Source organism: Chlorocebus sabaeus, chromosome 12 (genome assembly GCF_047675955.1).
Source record: "Chlorocebus sabaeus isolate Y175 chromosome 12, mChlSab1.0.hap1, whole genome shotgun sequence".
Taxonomy (NCBI): domain Eukaryota; kingdom Metazoa; phylum Chordata; class Mammalia; order Primates; family Cercopithecidae; genus Chlorocebus; species Chlorocebus sabaeus.
The window spans coordinates 64018145-64036772 of record NC_132915.1 but is presented as its reverse complement, the minus strand read 5'-3'; the positions used below and the strand labels follow the sequence as shown (position 1 = coordinate 64036772).

At 47.6% G+C, this 18628-nt stretch overlaps 1 protein-coding gene across 4 annotated transcripts in view; it reads right to left on the bottom strand.

Moving 5' to 3' along the window:
* Positions 1-244: 244 nt before the first annotated feature.
* The window catches only part of UNC13B (unc-13 homolog B), a 233211-nt gene continuing 214827 nt past the window's right edge, over positions 245-18628 (bottom strand). For 3 of the 4 annotated variants that reach the window (XM_073021753.1, XM_007968847.3, XM_073021752.1), the window contains 16 exons: positions 15626-15753; positions 14891-14976; positions 8950-9076; positions 8609-8705; positions 8240-8383; positions 7836-7913; positions 7271-7348; positions 6916-7004; positions 6524-6676; positions 6274-6397; positions 6110-6166; positions 5838-5918; positions 5117-5264; positions 2303-2395; positions 1976-2135; positions 245-1821 (listed from right to left, as the gene is read on the bottom strand). In XM_073021753.1, coding sequence (XP_072877854.1) covers positions 1536-1821; positions 1976-2135; positions 2303-2395; positions 5117-5264; positions 5838-5918; positions 6110-6166; positions 6274-6397; positions 6524-6676; positions 6916-7004; positions 7271-7348; positions 7836-7913; positions 8240-8383; positions 8609-8705; positions 8950-9076; positions 14891-14976; positions 15626-15753 — 1929 coding nt within the window. In that variant the 3' untranslated portion in view covers positions 245-1535. The remainder of the gene's footprint in view (positions 1822-1975; positions 2136-2302; positions 2396-5116; positions 5265-5837; positions 5919-6109; positions 6167-6273; positions 6398-6523; positions 6677-6915; positions 7005-7270; positions 7349-7835; positions 7914-8239; positions 8384-8608; positions 8706-8949; positions 9077-14890; positions 14977-15625; positions 15754-18628) is intronic. The other variant, XM_007968848.3, reaches the window with a different exon arrangement.

Sequence of the window (18628 nt, the reverse complement as noted above, 5' to 3'; positions counted from 1 at the left end):
GCAGGAAGCCGGTGCCTTATGTCCCATGACTCTCTTAATTAGATTGGTGGTCTCAGCTCTAGGACAGGATGTTAGCCCAGTGGTGCTTATCCAGAACCACTTTAGGCTTCACCCACTGGCAGTCAGGTATGGGGGTGGAGGAGTGTGAAGCAGCAAAGGACCATTAGGCCAAAATCTACCATTATAGAGGGCAGTCATTTCCATGGCTTTCCACACATTAGCAGAATTACCAAACCCCAAAGGCTGCTATAAGATAATTTATTACAGACTAGCCTTTAATCTGTAACAATGGCACATATAATAATTAACAACAGCAAGATGCTTGGTTTCTTGTTTCATGTAATGGCCAGTACATCTGTGGACAATGTCGAGTCCTCAGGAAGTCCAGGAGGCTGCTACAGAGGAAATCCAAGAACCATGTCACATCTCTGAGCAAGTCTTGAGAAGTCCATCTGACTCTCTGAAAGTTTGTCTCTGACCTCCCAGGGAATGTTGAGGGCCCCCTCCATCCAGCCTGTACAGAGGGATCAGAGTCCAGGCTCCTTCTACAGGGTTGAATATCTGAGGGGAATAGCAAATGACCCAGATGAAAGAGAGAAACTGAGACCAAAGTCTAGATTCTCTCTGCAAGGTGAAGGATGGCTAGAAGGCAGTGGACACAGATGAGCAGGACTTTTTCTAGACTGGTTTCTATTTGGCTTTGTTCAGGGCCTACCCAAGAAGAAAATACTCCTGGATCCTTCAACTACCCCTCAGGTAGATACATGTTAGAACAGCCTGTCACGTCCGCAAGCATCACTCCCCTGCCTAGAGGAGTGAGGCAGGGAGACTCCCAGGCAGGTGGCCCCTAGTGCCTGGGGTCCAAAGAAATATTCTTCTCAGGGCTTTGAAGCACCACGTGAACCTGGTCCTACTCATGATACAATCTGGGGAAAGGGATTAGCACAGTTCATTTCTAGAAGGTATCTTGTTCAGTTTCAAAGCCTTGTTCTCATTGGAGCCACAGAAAATCAGTGAATTCTGCTCAAGGGACAGTCTAAATTCTATTCTGTGTACTCCTGCCCTGGTCATACTCCAATCCAGACCACAGGGCTCAGCAACAGGCTCAACTGACTACCCAGCCAGCCAGGCACAAGTTCCACACCCTCTACACTTGTTTTTCTAATGATTGGTGTGTATGTGTCTAACTGGATAAGCTGTGGCATGGAGATGGTAGAGGTGGAATGAGGAGTGGAGGGGTGTCTACCAAGAATGGCTGACACTCTCAGAAATGTTTGTCCTCTCTTTATGGAAAATTTCTCCATATGGTAACCCCAGATACCAGCCCCTAGTACCACAGTCCTGCTGGGTCAGGGCTTCATGACCCTTTCTGTGAAAAGCAATATTATCACCACCCCAAATTTTTCCTGAAATATCTTTAACTGAAGGGGTCAGCCTCTTGACTGCAAAGATCCTAAGCTGATTACACAGCTAACTCCCACTGGCCCTGATTTGTGAAATTGCTGCTGCCTGATTGGCACAGGAGTCGAAGGTGTTCAGCTCCCCTCCTCTGTGGAACGAGACTCTGATTTGAGTTTCACAAATTCTCGGGCCACCTCGTCATTGCTCCTCTGAGACAAAATCCGGAGAATGGTCAGGCCCGTCTCATCCATGTGGATCTTCCGGCCCAAGGGACACCAGCAGGCACAGCTGCCCTTGGCTGTGACATCCCTCAGAGGCATCACAGCCAGCCCTAGCACGCGATCTTCCCGGGCAAAGCAGTAATCCTTCACGCATATCTGCAACTCATAGGACTCTGGCCCCTCTTCATTTCCCAGGAGGCTGTGAGCACAAGATAGAAGTTAATGAGGCCAGAGTTGAGAGTCTTCAGCTGATTTCACCTTAGTCTGCCATCTCCCAGGGCCCTCCTCCCCACCCACCCCTCAAGTTTTACCCCCATCCCAGAGTCCTGCAGGTCCCCCACCCTGTAACTTACAAGTGGAATGTCTCATTGTACTTGGGGGCCCAGTTGTTGCTTTTGGACTTGGTTGTGAACTTCCTCTTCTTATCACTTTGGTGTGGGCCAACCATGGTCACCTCCACGAAAGGCCGGAACATGCCCGCTGTCTGCCACTTGAGGTCATTGGCAGCCACCACTGCCCAAACAAGGGAAACCTTTGAGGGATCCCACCAGGAATTCCCAGTTCTTGAACCCCACGTGACCTTCCCCTTGGAGGAGGGCTGAGATGAGCAGCCCCTGCTTTTGAGTGATGAGTGAGGCCACTGGGCAAGGAAAGGGCAGACCTGTAAGTCCATCACTCACCTTTCACTGTGACCTTGTGCTCCCCAGTACCCGGGTGTGTAAACAAGTCCACCTGAATAGAGACTTCTCCCACAGGATCGTCCACACCAGACCCTGAGGGACAAATGGAGAGATGATCCCCCTTTGGAGAACTCTAGGAGGTAAAACTGAGGGGTGAGGAGGCCACCACCCTATACCCAAAAGCAAGAAGCAATCACCACAGTAACCATGGGGAGTAAGCAATAGAAGAAGGGAAAGAAATGGGATAAAGAACAAGGCTGTGTCTTGTAACACAAGTTAAGCTGACAGCATCTTAGGCACAATATTTTCCAAAAGTGCACTAAGACTCTCTCTCAAGGATCCCCAAAACTCTATCTCCTAGGCTGAAGGATTTTTCATTAAAAGATGTTGGGGTAGGACAGTGCCATCACCTTATATCTGTGTCTGGGAATTATGTTGACTTGGTGGTGTCTCTTAATGGAAAAATGTGGGTCTTCTCTAGCCAAAAGCAGCAACCTTCCACCTATGCCCAGGATTCCTAGAGGTCCCTGCTTGGGGGGCTGCTGTGCTCTGAAAGACTTCATCCCCCTCAAACCTGGGCCCCTCTATAGAATGAACTCCCCAGTTCCAATCTCTGAAAAGAGCCAATCTACAGGCTCCCCTTAGCAGAGACCCCACCCTATTTTAAGCAAACACCGGGCCAGGTGTGGTGGCTCATGCCTGTAATCCCACCACTTTGGGAGGCCAAGGCGGGTGGATCATGAGGTCAGGAGATCGAGACCATCCTGGCTAACACGGTGAAACCCTGTCTCTACTAAAAATACAAAAAAATTTAGCTGGGCATGGTGGTGGGCACCTGTAGTCCCAGCTACTCTGGAGGCTGAGGCAGGAGAATGGTGTGAACCTGGGAGGCGGAGCTTGCAGTGAGCAGAAATCGTGCCACTGCACTCCAGCCTGGGCGACACAGTGAGACTCTGTCTCAAAAAAAAAAAAAGGAAAAGAAAAGAAAAAAGAAAACACCACAATCTTACACCCCAGAGAAAATCCTTCTTTGTCCTGAGGCAGAGGGGTGGGAGAATGCTGAGAACACAGACAGGGATCAACAACAGAACCCCTTCCTGGGCTATATGAAGGCACTGCCCATCTCTAAGACTTGGGATAGAGCTCCTAAACTTTGACAGCTGGTTCCCCCACTCCCAGCACGAGTTGCTCATTCTAGCTCCCAGGGGTCAGTGTTAGCCCATGTTAGATCCATATTTGCATGGTGTACAACATACCCTTTTCTGGCCGAATGTCCTCATTAGCAGTAAATCTAATACCTTTCCCATCATGCACTGAATGAGGACAGGCAAGTCAGAGGCAGTAGCAGCAGCAGAACAGAGAAAGAAGAATTCGTTAGCAGTCTAAGGAGTTAACAGCCATTCAAAGCAGCTCTACACATATTCTGAGGGAGCACAGAGGTGGGGCAGAGTGGAGAAAGAAGTGAAAGAGCTGAAGTCAGTGTGTGAATGCTCCAAATTAGACTTCATGGGTCAGAGACCAACCAAATCATAGGTAGAAACAGTAGAAAAAAAAAGAGAGGAGGTATCTGAGACCAGCAGGACAAGAGAGAGGCTGGAGGCTCTAATTTCTTAGACCCTTAAATGATAAAGCAATGGGTAGAAAATGCACACACATACATAGGGATTCTTCCTGCAGTCTCCAACCTTGCTCTCACCATATGTGTGCTCATTCCAGGCTCTCCTCATCTTTTATCAAGCTTAAAGCTTAATGCTTCTAAAAAGCCTTTCTGGATTAACTCAGATCTTCTTTGATGGTGTATGCCTGCACATGTACCCAGCTCTGTAAAAGTTCTCCCTGTCCACTTAAGTAAGACTCACAGCTCTTCTTTGCTCTCTATTCTTCCCTCCCTGGATTGGAAATGAGAACAGATGGGGAATAGAGCAGTACTTTAGGTCCCTTCCATTTTCTGACCTTCTATCACCAGTCTACCTGCTTAAACCCCTCTCCCCTCTAGGTCAGCCCTGTGCCCCAGATTCACACACAGCTCAGTAAAGCCTAAGCATCAACTTCTGCCACCAGTTTCGCTCCCCCAGGCAGCCTGCTCAGGTTTCCTAGGAACAAGCAGTAAGAAATGTGCCTGAGGTGCCTCCGGGGAGGGCTCTGCTCCAGCATCAGAATTTCAACCTGAGCTACATCTATGCAGATGTGTTTTGTTTTGGACAGGCCACGCGAAAGGTAGGGAGGGGTTCTGAGCACTGAAAATCACTGGGAGAAAGCCGGCTTCCTGGGTCCCCTGTGCATAAGCAGCACCCCTGAGACTGGAACTACAGCTGTGCACAGGGCCCCGGGATCCACACCCTCCCTTCAGCAGCTGCCATGGTTTGCCTCTCTTCCTTGTCTCCCTATGCATGCTGCAGAGTCTGGAAAGTCTTTTGCCTTCTCTCCCCAGGACAACTCCCAGCAAAGCTCCCCACACTACGAGCCTTCATATTTCTCATGGCTTCCATTCATTCTCAAGGCTTCCTCACAGAGTTTTCCTTCTTGCTGCTTACCAGTCAGGGTGTACTCCTTGAGCTCAATAAACATGCATGGGCCAGGCAATGTCTGGGAAAAGAAATCTTAGACATATCTCCCAGGCCTCTGTGATTCTCCTGCCTGGTAATGGGTATGGGGTGGATGTAAGTACTGAGATCAAGCAATCAAGATCTGAATTTGAAGGGGTCTCTGAAGAAGTACATGGATCTACCCCCAAGGGCATGAAGATACAGACTCCCTAGGGGAAGATGTGTATCAGAGAGGAGAGGTGGAAACCCAAAGCCCTCAGGGCCTTACCTTGAGTGGTCTGCGAGCGCACAAAGGTCTTGATGAGAGTGTCAGTAGTCTGTGTGTACAGAGACAGGGCATAGCGTAAAGACTGCAGATCTGGGCTCTTCTCCAGGAAGGTTTTCTTCAGCCCATTGCCTCCTGCATGGAAGTATTGCTGCAAGATAAAAGAGCACCTGTGACTGCTTCATCTCCTTACAGAAAGCAGCTCCCCAACATTGTCCTCAGAGAAGCAAGAAGAGGACTGTGAGAACAGGCTGTTCAGGAACACCCACAGAACCAGAGTCATAGGCTCTTGGGTGAAGAGTATTATTTAGGTATTTGGCAGGATTGGTAGGGGATGGCCACAGTCTTGGAAGTAGGGTGGTGTTTGAAGGATGGGTCTTTCTGGACAGGCACAGAAATGGAATAGAAGCATTTCAGGCAAGGAGAAGGACCAAAAGTGCTCTTTTATCCATCTGAACCTTAGAGAACTTGAGACCTATGACATACCTCTCCCAGGTGCCTTGAAGCACAGTTCATATGTTCCTGCCTTATATCACCTTACCAATGATAAGCATCTTGAACTTAGGAACCGTATCTGATTCTCTTTGTATCCTTGGCAGTACATAGTAACTCTCTTCTGGACATGGAGTGCTAGGAGCTGGAGGGACACCTGGTCTAGGAGAGTGGAATGCCAGGGCCAAGTGAGTGTGGTGGTAAGGCTGTCTGAAAAAGGGGGGGCCTCCACCTTGATGGTGTCCAGGGCGAGGTCAAGGACTGCACACTGCTTTGGAGTGAGATTCCGTGTTTCCTCTCGCACCATGTGATCCTGTTCAGAGAAATCAGCAGCATCAGGACAGCTCAGAACAGTCATGCACCCACCTGCCAGCCCACAGTGCATATTCATCTCCTCCTTTTCCTCTTCAGTCTCCAAAGCTCCAATTTCCTTCCCCCCAGCCACCCTCTCTCCATGACTTCAGAAGGACCACACCTGTCAGGAGGACCCCATACACAGTGTACCTTGAGTTTGGAAAGATGGCTCAGCTCCTTGGCAGCAGTGAAGATCAGCTGGGTGCCCTGGGCAGAGAGGGAATCAGTCAAAAGCAGAGGACCCCAACTCCATCAGGAAGCAGGGAGTGAGGGGAAGGGAGACAGCAGGAGGAAGTGGAAGGAGGTGTCCTTACCGTCTGGTCAGTGAGTGGGGGCAGAACAATCATCCTCTCCATTGTGTTCATCACCACGCGCCAGAGCTCCTTCAGTACACGCTTCAGAACCGTCTTTTCACACACAGTGGCAAAGAGGGTGAGGCTGCAAGTCCAGGCAACAGGTGAGGCCAGAGTGACAGTTTGAGAACCCCTCTTCCCAAGGAGCTCCCCGGCCGGATGGCATCTGCTTTGCTCATCCCCACAGGATAGTCCTGAATGCTATACTCACTTGCCATCCAGGAAGTCCATGAGAGGCCGGAGCATGCTATCTGCATCCTGAGTCGCTGAGGCCCTGGCGTCTGGAGATGCATTCCCTGTGCCCCGAACCTGGCCCAGGATGTCGGCCATTTGTCGAACACACTCATCAATCCGTACCTGGAAACTACACACGTGCCCGCAGTGTAGCCTTCCCCTCCCCAAACACACGCTGTCCCTGGAGCGGCACCAGCTATTTGGTCCCATTCCCATATGCTCATGGTGCAGTTCCAGCAGGGACAGTCAGCAGGAGTACAGGGAAGATCTGCACACCTGCAGCTATATGGAGAGGTGTGGGGCAAGGGCTCTGGGATTGGCTAGGGACCACATCTGGCTCTGAGGGCCTTGTATTGTGGGGTCACTGACCTGTTTCCAAACACCATGCTGAGCTCATCCAGAACCGTATTCAGTTTCACCTGCAGCTCCTTCAGACTGTCTGCAGCTTCAAGGTCCAGCTATATTCACAGGAGGTAAGCCTGGCTAGGCTGCTTTTCTTACCCTCTTCTACCCTCCCACACCCTTACTACTCCCTTGCAGGACCCTACCCCAGTGCCTATTCCTCCCTCGCAGGGCATTACCCCAATGCCTATCTCAGATTAAGCCAGCCCATACCCCAAGCTGAATTCCTGGCCTACACCTAGTAAAGAGAGGGTAGAGTTCTGTGGCCAAGGAGCTCAGGAATAAAGGGAAAATACAGTGACTCCCAAACCCTAAGACCTACCTCCTTGCCTCCCATGGCCTCAAACATTTTCTCCAGCTGGACCCTCAGTTGCTGCATGTTGTTCATCAGGATGCAGGGCTTTGGGGACAGATGTAGCTGTTGAGTCTTGGCTCCTTTCAGCATAGGGCCCATTAGCCTAGGGTCCCTCCCTCTCTCACAAAAGCCACAGGGACTTCACACATTACATAGGTTTCTCCCTAAGCACGAAGAGCTGGGGCCAGTTCAGAGAATTCTCCTTGACTAAAAGCAAATGTTTTCATTTTTAAGCTGGGTGGTAGGTACTCAAGTATTAATGTATTATCCCTTAGAACTCGTTGAATATCTTAAGTTTATATATAAAAGACTAAACAAAGGTCTAGCTTAGCAGAGGATAATGTACCAAATGAGACTCACAGGAACCCTGTCAAGTTCTCATAATTTTGTGGCATGGATCTGAAGCAAAGCCATGGTGGGAATCAGGCATCAGGAGTGTCACCCCAACCCTCAATTCTGAGGACAGCTTCAAAAGCAAGGATTCAAATGTCTTCCACTCTCTTTCTCTAAGAGTCCCAGGGCCTGAACCTACCAGTTTCTCCTTTGTGCAATAGGCTGGGAAGTCCTTTGACAAGATGTCTGCATATTGCATCAGCACCTTCCCAATGGTCTGAGAAGAGGAGAAAAGGAAAGAAAAGGAAAGGGAACTCTTAGCTCTTCTATGGGGATCTTGCCTAAGGTGGCACTTCTCATCACAGAACAGTAACAGCAGGGAGGTAAAGGGGGAATCTCACAGTACGGGACAAAGCTCCCTCTCAATCACAGAAGAGCACTACGACAGAACCATCTGTCTGCCCCAGAAACAAGCAAAGGAGAATGGGGGTCACAGGAGGCTCTACCTGGAGGCTACAATGGAGAGGTGCTGAGCTCAGGCCTGTGATGAGACTGTGAGTGTGGTGGTGGTAAGGGGGAGGGAGTAGGAAGGGTTATGGTCACCTTAGCAAACCTCCTCATGTAGTGGGCAAGGATGCTGGGGTCTGGGCATTCCAGCTTCCGGATGATCTCAAAGCTCTGATTGAGTTGTGTGAAGACATCCACCACAGAGCAGGAAAAGAGTGCATGCTCTGATGTCTGCTGGAACTAAGGAAGACCACACACAGGGTCACCATCCACAGCTTCTATCTTTTCCCAAGCTTGTAGAGTTTGAAAAGGCTCTGACCCAGCAAGGGTGGCTAGTGGCCCTCAACAGCCCTCCTGTGAACTCCACAGGACAGGCATAGCTGGCTAAAGCCCAGTAACTTTTGCCGATAGCTAATTGCTGGCAGACCTGGCCTGGACCCTGTGCAGCCAAAGCCCCTGACTTACTCCATCCTTCTTATCTCGCTCCAGGGCCCCATGCAGGAATTCCAGGGATACATCCTCATTCTCATCCAGCCATTGTAGCACAAACTGCTCAAACCACCTGCAGTCAGAGCAGGAGAACAGGGGGTTAGAACTCGTGGTTGGAATATGCCATTTCCTGACAGCTCCACTAGACTGGGATCCTCTGGATGGCAGGGCACAGTTTAACACTTTTCTCTGTCTACAGTGGTACCTGGAACAGGCAGTCCCCAAGACTGGCATGTTGAAATGAATTGGGGATACTAGCCCTGCCCACCCAGAGGGCCGTCTTCCCTTCCCTGTGTAGTGCCCACATGATGACTCACGCTGGGTACTCAGGCACCTGCCCCTGGAGGACAGGCAGATCCCGCACGTATTCATTGTGGAGCCATTTCACCTTGAAGTGCAGGTTCATGTAGTCAGCACTCTTACACAGGCGGTCTTTCTCATGCTCTAGTGGTAGGGAGAAAGGTTGGGTCAGGTCCCAGCAGTAGAGGCCATGGTTCCTGAGCCTTCCCAAGGCAGCAGATCTGGTCAGGCAACTCCATCAGATGTCCTAAGACAAGGGTGACTCCAAACCTCCTTCTCACAGCCATCTCTCCCCACCAGTGTTCTGCTCAGCAACTCTCCACAAGCTTGGCCCAAATCTTCCTCTAGAAAGACTAAGCCAGACTCCCAGAAAAAGCCTGCAGTCTTTTTGTTCTAGCATTTGGAAGTGGTCTTTTTGCTCTAGCATCTGGCCTCTGGTGAAGAGGACGAGAAAGGGCCATGAGTGCTGATGCTGATTAGTAGGGAGACTGCCCATGACTGTAGAGGGCAATGGTTTTCCAGGGCCTTTCTGATCATGGTAGTTGAGTCATCCTTCAGATAGGCTTAAAGGCAGAGATGAGCAGGTGTACATGGCATGAATGGGTCAATCACAACTACAGAGACAAGGAAAATCAAACTGGGCCAAGTTGACAGAGCAGTTGGGCAGCCATGGTGTAATGGAATCTTGAGGCAAACTGAAGGGCTCTAGGGCAGAGCTGAGACACTGAAAAAATGAATTCTCAGGGAAGTATGCAAATATGAATAGTCAGTTTGGAAACTATGGAAACACAGCCAGATGAAAGGACATATCATGCTGCAGAAAATGGGGCACTTATTACGAACTTGAAAAGTCATCTTGCTGAACCTCCAGAGCCTTCTGGAAAATCTAGGACAAAGATAACTCACAATTTGCTCAGAGTCTGGAGCACTGGCCACACCCATAGGTTCTCTTCATCTACCCCCTTTATAGCTGAAGCACTAATTTAAATAATAAAAATCAATTGTATGCTAACACATCAACATAATGGTAAAAGCAAGCAAATGTGGGAGAGGACTAAGCAGCAGAGAAGAGAAGGCCATTCTCCTTGGGGACTTTGTTGCTCAACTTTGAGTTGCCGTGGGCGATGCTCCTCCAAGTCAAGGTGGAACATTCAGGCTGCGGCAGCTGGCCCTTGTGAACTAGTGCAGCAGACACTGAAGGAGGAAATGGAAGCCTGGGATTAAGCCTCAAAGGGCTTCAAGTCTCAGGAATTTCATTCCCTGGCACTGCAGGCAGTACTGTCTCAACCTAAAGTTGCATTTGCAGTCTCTTCTATGAAGCAGTGAGCAGGAGAAGAGGGAAAAGGTATAAGACTAGGGGCAAAAGGACACTAAAAGTTCTTACCACCCAGAAAGAGGACTTTTCGTATACGAATGACAGTGGATGCTTGTGACAGAGCAGAGACACCAATGAGCAACAAAGAGAGTAAAAAAATCAGGGACACCAGAGAGACCCTCAGGACATCGAGAGAGACCCTCTCCTCCATCCCCCTCCCCTGGTGTTCTTGAACCAGTCTAAGAACCTAGAAACATCAGGAGGGCCCTCCTCCTTCCTTTTCCAGCAGGGCTGCCCATCACTCCACAACTCCCTAACTCTTTCTTTTAGGGACTTTCAAATTACCGTTTTTACATATAATTTTCACTTTCTCTGTCAATTCATTATCTGCACTCTGGCCCCTATCCCTAATTTCTGTATTAACTTCTCTGGTGTAAAAACTAACTGACAAGTTCTGAAACACCGGCCACACTTTAAACTATTCTAACAAGTCCCATGGAGTCATGCTCCAGTAAAGTTGTTTGAGGTGGGGTAGTCTGTCAGAAGGGCCAATCCATAACCTCCTGCCCCTGACTTCTACCTAACTCCTTCCTTTCCTCCTGGAGAGCTCGTCCAACCTCATGATTTCAACTACCCAGTTTGCTGGTATCTCCCCCTAATCTCTCTTCAGTTCTGGTAATGTCTATATACACTTCTTATTTTTTTTGAGATGGAGTCTCGCTCTGTCGCCCAGGGTGGAGTGCAGTGGTGCTCTCTCTGCTCACTGCAACCTCTGCCTCCTGGGTTCAAGCAATTCTCCTGCCTCAGGCTCCTGAGTAGCTGGGATTACAGACTTGTGCCAGCACACCTGGCTAATTTTTGTATTTTTAGTAGAGTTGGGGTTTCACCATGTTGGCCAGGCTGGTCATGAACTCCTGAACTCAGGTGATCCACTCGCCTCAGCCCCGCAAAGTGCTGGGATTACAGGTGTAAGCCACTGCACCTAGCCCATATAAGCTTCGGATGGAACATTTCATCATGCCTGGATTTAACTTGCCCCCATCTCTCACCATCTTAAAATCTCCAGCTGAAGTGGAACAGAGTACACCAACTAATATTACCCTCTTGTTCAATGCTGAGTTTTATCCTCAAATCTTCCTTCTACCTCTTTATTCATGCCCAGTTAAATCACCAGCTCCTGATTTCACCTCCAAATGTCTCTGGAATCTATCCATTCCTTCTAGCCACACTATTACCTGCCTATGTCTCATTACCACCATCTCTAACCTAGATTACTACAATAGCCTCCAGACTGGTCATTCTGCCTCCCAATCCATTCTCCACACTGTAGACAGAGTGAGTGGCCTTTCTACATAATAATCTGATCATGTCAATCCCTTGCTTAACATATGTCAGTGGCTCCCAACTACCTCAAGATAGAGTCCAAAAGTCAGCTGGGTGCAGTGGCTCACACCTGTAATCCCAGCACTTTGAGAGGCTGAGGGAGGCAGATCACTTGAAGCTAGGGGTTCAAGACCAGACTGGCCAACATGGTGAAACCCTGTCTCTACTAAAAATACAAAAATTAGCTGTGTGTGGTGGTGCACGCTTGTAATCCCAGCTACTCAGGTGGCTGAGGCAAGAGAATCGCTTAAATCCAGGAGGCGGAGGTTGCAGTGAGCCAAGATCAGCCCACTGCACTCCAGCCTGGGCAACACAGCAAGGCTCAAAAAAAAAAAAAAAAGAGAGAGAGAGAGAGTCCAAAAGCCTAGACATGGCTTACAACCTCCTTCACAATCTGACTCTGTCACACCTCTCCACCTTCAGGTCTTACTTATCTCTTCTCCTACCCTCTGAAGTGCTAGTCACACTGAACTGCTGCTTCCAGTTCTCCAAGCATGCCAGCTCTCTTTAGACCCCAGGTCTTGGACATGCTGTAGCCTCTGCATGAAATGTTCTGTGTCTCCCTATCTTGTCACTACCACCCTCCCAGCTAAGTCTTATTACCCTTCAGGTTTCAGCTTGTACATCGCCTCCCCCAGGAAGCCTTCCCAGGTCCTCAGAGTCTGGGTTACATGGTTCTCTTGTGTGCTCTCAGCACCCTATACTTACTCCTCTTGTGGCATTATAACTTTGTGGTTTTTTTTGTTTGGTTTTTTTTTTTTTGAGACGGAGTCTCATTCTGTTACCCAGGTTGGAGTGCAGTGGCACAATCTTGGCTCACTGCAACCTCCACCTCCCAGGTTCACACGATTCTCCTGCCTCAGCCTCCTGAGTAGCTGGGATTACAGACACACACCACCACACCTGGCTAATTTTTTGTGTATTTTTAGTAGAGACAGGATTTCTCTATGTTGGCCAGACTGGTCTCGAACTCCTGACCTCGTGATCCGCCCGCCTCAGCCTCCCAAAGTGCTGGGATTATAGGTGTGAGCCACCGCACCCGGCCATAACTCTGTGTTGTAACTGCCAATTTATATGACTGTTTTCTAGATTGCTTTGTGAGCTTCTTAAGGGATGCTACTATGCCTCGTTCATCTCATTGGGTTCCAATAACCAGCACAGTGCCTGGCACAGAGAAAATATTCAATAAACATTTGGTGAATGGAGTGGGGATTTACTGTAAAGTGGCAAGAAGGAACTTTTGTTTCATATTTTAATTGGGAGAGTTGTTACACAGTTGGGCTTATTTATCAAAACTCATTAAATTGTATTCTTAAAGTGGTCTTACTGTATCGTCTATAAATTATACCTTAATAATGTTGACTTACAAAATATTTGGCGAAGAACAGCATTTTCAACTTTCCTTTTATAGTCGGAGTCAATGCCACTCTCCTATCATCCAGGCCCCCAAACTCCTCCCCTTCTCTTGCCCTCCATATTCTGACCATCACAAAGTCCTGTTCTGGCTTCCTTCCAATGTCTATCAAAGCCCATTCTCCTCTCTCCACTTCTCTTCTCTAATCCCAGCACCCTCCATCCCTAAATTATTACAACAGCTCGTCATTATCTGTGTTCTCTGATTCTAGTCTCTCCCTGTTCTAGCTGCCCTCATCTCCCACTGAGGTAGGTCTTATTAAAATACTACTGGGTTCACATTGCATCTCTGCTCATGAGCCTGCAATGGTTTCTTATTGTTCTTAAGAACTAAGATTTAGTCAGTGCTGAGTAAGTGCCAGACAGTATGCTAAATACATCTCAGTATTTCATCAAAGAAATAGATGTTATCATCACTCCCATTTTACAGATGAGAAAATGGGAGCTCATAAAAATTAAGTCGTTTGGACCAAATTCACACTGCTACATAGGCAGTGAAATTGATGTTTGAAATCAGGCCAACATTAATTCTTTCTCTTAAAGTAGAAGTTTTCAATCCTTCTGTGTTTGTTTTAAACATTAGCAGAACTCTCCTTTCAAAAGAAATCTCACCTAGAATTCCATGTAAGAATGATAAAAGCAGAGCTGGCTGAGCTGACATCATGTAAGAGGCCTGGAGCCTAGCCTTTGGGTTTTCCCTCAACTTAGCTCCAAAGATACTTCTGTTTGAAAACCTCTGCCCCTACTTCTCTTATGGAGTTGAATCAAAACCACTACTTCTCTTGTGGAATTGATTCACTTTTCACAAGTATTTTCTCTTTTCCCCCAAACCCACTGGAGCCAGAGTTCTTCAAGAACTGAGACTGTACTCCCCATCAGGCTCACTAAGTGGCATCTGGAGGGAGAGACCAGTGACCTCCTCCCTGGCCTGACAGCAGGCAGCCCTGCTTTGGGCTTGTATTACAGAATGTACGTGTGTAGTCTGTAGCTGGCTCAAATGTAACACAGATCTTCAAGATTTCTTTCAATCTTAAGACTCACTGATTCTAAACCTCACACATTCAAGAGTCTGAGGGTGGCCCATCTGCCCTGCCATCCCACCCAAATAACAGATCCGGACTCTGCTTCGTCCCTGCCCAGATGGCTCCTCCTCCTAGATGGGCTTTCACAGAACGAGGAGACAGACTACCATACCTAAATAGGCAGGAAAGGCTGCTGAATAGGTGAGTACAGATGGGTACAGATGGGAAGGTCTGATACAGGTATGGAATGATATCTTTGTGGACCAAGGTAGGAAATGAATAAAAGAACAAGCTGAATGAGTAAGATGAATAATAATTTGCCTGTGGCCCTGCTCTATAGGAGAAGTGAGGGAAGAAGTATCTTCCTGGCATTGTCATACTAAACCAGAGCAGCTTTCAAGAAAAGCCAGGCCAGAGAGTCCCCAACATAAGAAAACAATTACATCTATCTGTATATTTAAGGTTCTGATTATTTAAAACTGAAGTTTCACAAGACCATTCTCCAGGAAGTGGATAACCTCAGAACACCCACCATGGGAGAAGTTCATCTCTGGGCTGGGAAGATCTTGAACAGGCAGTTGCTCCAAAGCTGGAAGGAGGAACCTACAGCCACACAGCCACTTTCATATTTGCTTTGGCTGCAACTTTGCCTACCAAGGTCTCCTGGGGCCTACCTCCCACCAGGCCTAAAATTCCTTTAGTTTCTCACTATACCACTCACCAAACAACTACAAGTTGTTGTAGTTGTCTGGAAGAGGAAAGGGACAGTGAACGAGGAGCTTGGGCTAGGAGCCTGGCAGCCCACCGATTTGGACAGATCCTTACCCTCCAATGCATATTTCATGTCTTGGGCAAACAGATGCCACATCACTTCTGCGCTGACTTTTCCCACATTCAACTCCTGAGGAAACCTGGATGACAGAAGAAACCACAGTCAGAGAATAAGGCAAGAGTCATTTGATTTGATTCATTTCAAGGCAAAAGTGCCTAGTTCTTGGAAGTCATATTAGAGAAAGGAGAAGCTTAGAGTACAGGGTTAGGTCCAATCTGGAGAAAAGGGGCCCAGGGGCCAGTGGCAGGACAAGTGGGGGCAGAAGGGATCCCTGTAGGCAAGATGGGCCTGGGGGCAGAAGATGCCCAGAAGGCAGGCAATTGAGAGGCAGAGACTCTCCAGGCAGTGGCTGGAAAGCAGGCACAGGCTAAATAAGATGGAGGAGAAAGGGCAAGGGAGGGGTGGGCTATAAGAAGGCAGACTTCATTCACAGTGGACAGACACATACACACATGGTCTCTGGATCCCCTGGGGCTCCTATGGCAGCCACAGTCCCAGAAGCCTCTCACTCCAGGGAGGCTGGCTCAGTCTGGGCAGGGACCCCCATTATGTTTCCACACCTGTCTCCAGAAACAGTTACCCAGACAGATACAAGGGACAGAGGGACAGATGGACGGACAGGAAGAAGAGGTGGCACTGCAAACATACAGAGACAGGAAAGAAAGAGGTTGTTAGACAGATGGACAGACCAATCACCAACAGACAGGGCCAAAGAGGGTGATACTCACTGGTTCAGAACAGGTGTGTAGGAATTCTTATCTTCCTCTATGATTGACACGATAAGTGTGATGAGCTTGGGCCAGAAATCCAGGTTCTGAATGCTGGGCCCTTGTTCCTCTGGAGGTAGCTCCTGCTTCTTGATCCAGAGGACACAGTGAGAGAGAGGGAGAGAGAGTCAGAGTAGAACGTAAAGGGTGTCTCCAATGATCCTCTTTCTCTTCCCCTCCCTATACCTCTTCCTCTAGAATCAAGGACCTTTCCTCTCCTAGAGCCTGTCTTCCACAAGACTATCCCTGTTCTGTAAGAATGACTATTGTGAGATCCCAGAACACAGGGAGCCTGTCGCTGAGAAGTTCTGTCCTCAGCCCCAGGGCACTGCTCTGATAAACTTGGTCAGTCCAAGAGATATAAAGATGCCCATCCTCCTTCTTCCTTCTCTCAGTTGCTACGGGCAGAGTAACTCCCTGGCTAAAGGAAACAGTCCTTCCAGCCTCACTAATAGGTCTAGTTCTATGCGGCCCCTACAGGCAGGTAGCCCTCTTCTTCTGGTGGTGTTCCTCTACTGACAGCACACCACAACCACACACATACACATCTCAGTTCTGAGCTCTTTCAACTTCTGCAGGAGCTACTGAACAGATCTAGGGTACATTTCAGCCTTTCAGTGGAGTAGGACTTCCCTTGACCCCCTGAAGTTATTAGGGGGAAGAACTGCATTTAGGAAGCTATTTGCCTAGCTGGATAAGAAAGGGCCTTACTTGGGAAGAGGCAAGCCTGAAAGCTTTACCTGAAATATAGAATAAAAAATCACTCTATAGTCACAGCCCAGAAAAGTGAGGTAGGAGTCACCACAGGAAGCCTGGAACACATATTGTCTCCCACTAAGACAAAGACGAAGGTGGAGCTGCCCAGAAGTACAGGAACAGGGCCTTTATGTAGGATGTCACATGCCACTGGAAAGCTTCCACAGTCCTTAATAAGCCTGCATTATCAGGAAGTTACTAGAAACCAGGACAGAATCTTTAATATCACTTAAATACGTCTCTTCCTTTCATTTTTCTGTCATTGTCCTGGCTCAGGCTCTTATCATTCAAGGATTTCTGAACTGGTCTTTGATCTTCAATCCAATCCCTCCTCCTTGCAGCTATCAGTGATCTTTCTACAAAGAAAATCTCAGCGTGTTACTCCTCTGCTTAAAGCCCTTCAACGGCATTCAATACAGTTTAAATTCCTTAGTTTATATCTTCCAGAATATGACTCTCTCTCAATCTCATACAACTCTTTTTGTTCCAGCTTATGTGCCACACACTCTGCTGAGACCTTTATACACATTATCCTATCTAATCCTCACAACGACTCCATTGAGTAGAAATTATTATCACCTTCATTTACAGATGAGGAGAGAGAAGGGCAGCAAGGTTATATGACTTGTGCAGAGTCATGCAGTTGTAAAGAGCAGAACTAAGATTTGATCCCAGATAGCTGAATCCCACAGCCTGATGCTGTAAGTACCCTAAATTGCCATACTTCTTTATTTTTATTTTGTGTTTTTGAGATGGAGTCTCACTCTGTCGCCCAGGCTGGAGTGCAGCGGCATGATCTCAGCTCACTGCAACCTCTGCCTCCTGGGTTCAAGCAATTCTCCTGTCTCAGTTTCCCAAGTAGCTGGGATTCCAAGCACCCACCACCATGCCTGGCTAATTTTTGTATTTTTAGTAGAGATGGGGTTTCACCATATACTCCTGACCTCAAGTGATCCACCCGCCCCGGCTTCCCAAAGTGCTAGAATTACCAGCGTGAGCCACTGCGCCTGGCCTGCTTATATTTCTTTAAATTAACATGCTTATACATAATTCTGTGCCTCTAAGCATTCTATTTGCTCTTCGTGGTATGCCCCTTCCCTCCAGCCCCTTTCTTTAGTTAATTCCTACTCCTTCCTCAAAATTCAGATTGAACTTTGCCTCTTCTGAGAGGTATTCCTGACATCCCTGTTAAGGGCTCCCAGAGCACGCTCACTGAACCTTTGGTGTAGATGTATCAGAAAACTACAACTACAGTAAAACACAGTAACAACAAAATAACAACAAAAAATAAATATAGTAATTTGCTCTGACCTCCACTAAACAATGAGATCCCCAAAGACTGAAATGCCTCTTACTCAACTTTGCCTCTAATGCTCTGTTAAGTGAATGGATGGACGAATAAACCAATGACTGAAGGTCAACAGACGGAAATTTTAAAAGACATGAAGAGTTTATGCCAGTGTAAATATGGAATAAGGAAAAAATGAAATTGAAAGAAAGTAAAAAGCAGATACCAAAACACAAAGGCTAAAGAGTATCCCTGAATAGTTTATGAACTTTCTTTCAAAGTCTAGTTCATTCTCATGCTGGGGAATAGAGACCAAATATTCAACCAGACCTCTGCATAGTTGAAAGATCAAACCTGAGAACAGTGTCTTGCCTTGACCAGAGAGACTTCACACACGGATGACAGAATGTGTCAAGTAAAACAAAGTCCTCAGGAAAACCTCCCATGGACTTCAGAACCAATAGGAGGCTTTATAAACCTTAAAAGGAAGAAGGCTTAAATACATGGCTGGCACAGAAAGTACACTTGGGAATGAGAAGAGGCAGTAGGAACAAGATCTTAGTCTTTATGAGGGTGCTCCTAGGAAGCTTTACAAATTGGATTTACCTAAAGATAAGTGTCCAAGACATTTAGGTTGTCCTGCCATCATTGGTTGTCCAAATCCCACTGCCTTTTAAGGTCTATCTCAAATGTTCCTTATTTTATGTAGCTTTTTCCGGTATCTGATCAAGAATGGGGAAAGACTCTTTCTCCTTGGGATTCCTTTAATTTTATCCCTTTTTCAAGGCCCTTCAAACAGACTCCTTTGATTAGAGTTATATATATGTTTATGAGACTGCAAACTTACTGAAGGAGCACTGTGCTCTCCTCAGACGTGGCCTAGAACAAACATTCAATATATATTTGTTGTACTGAAGGGA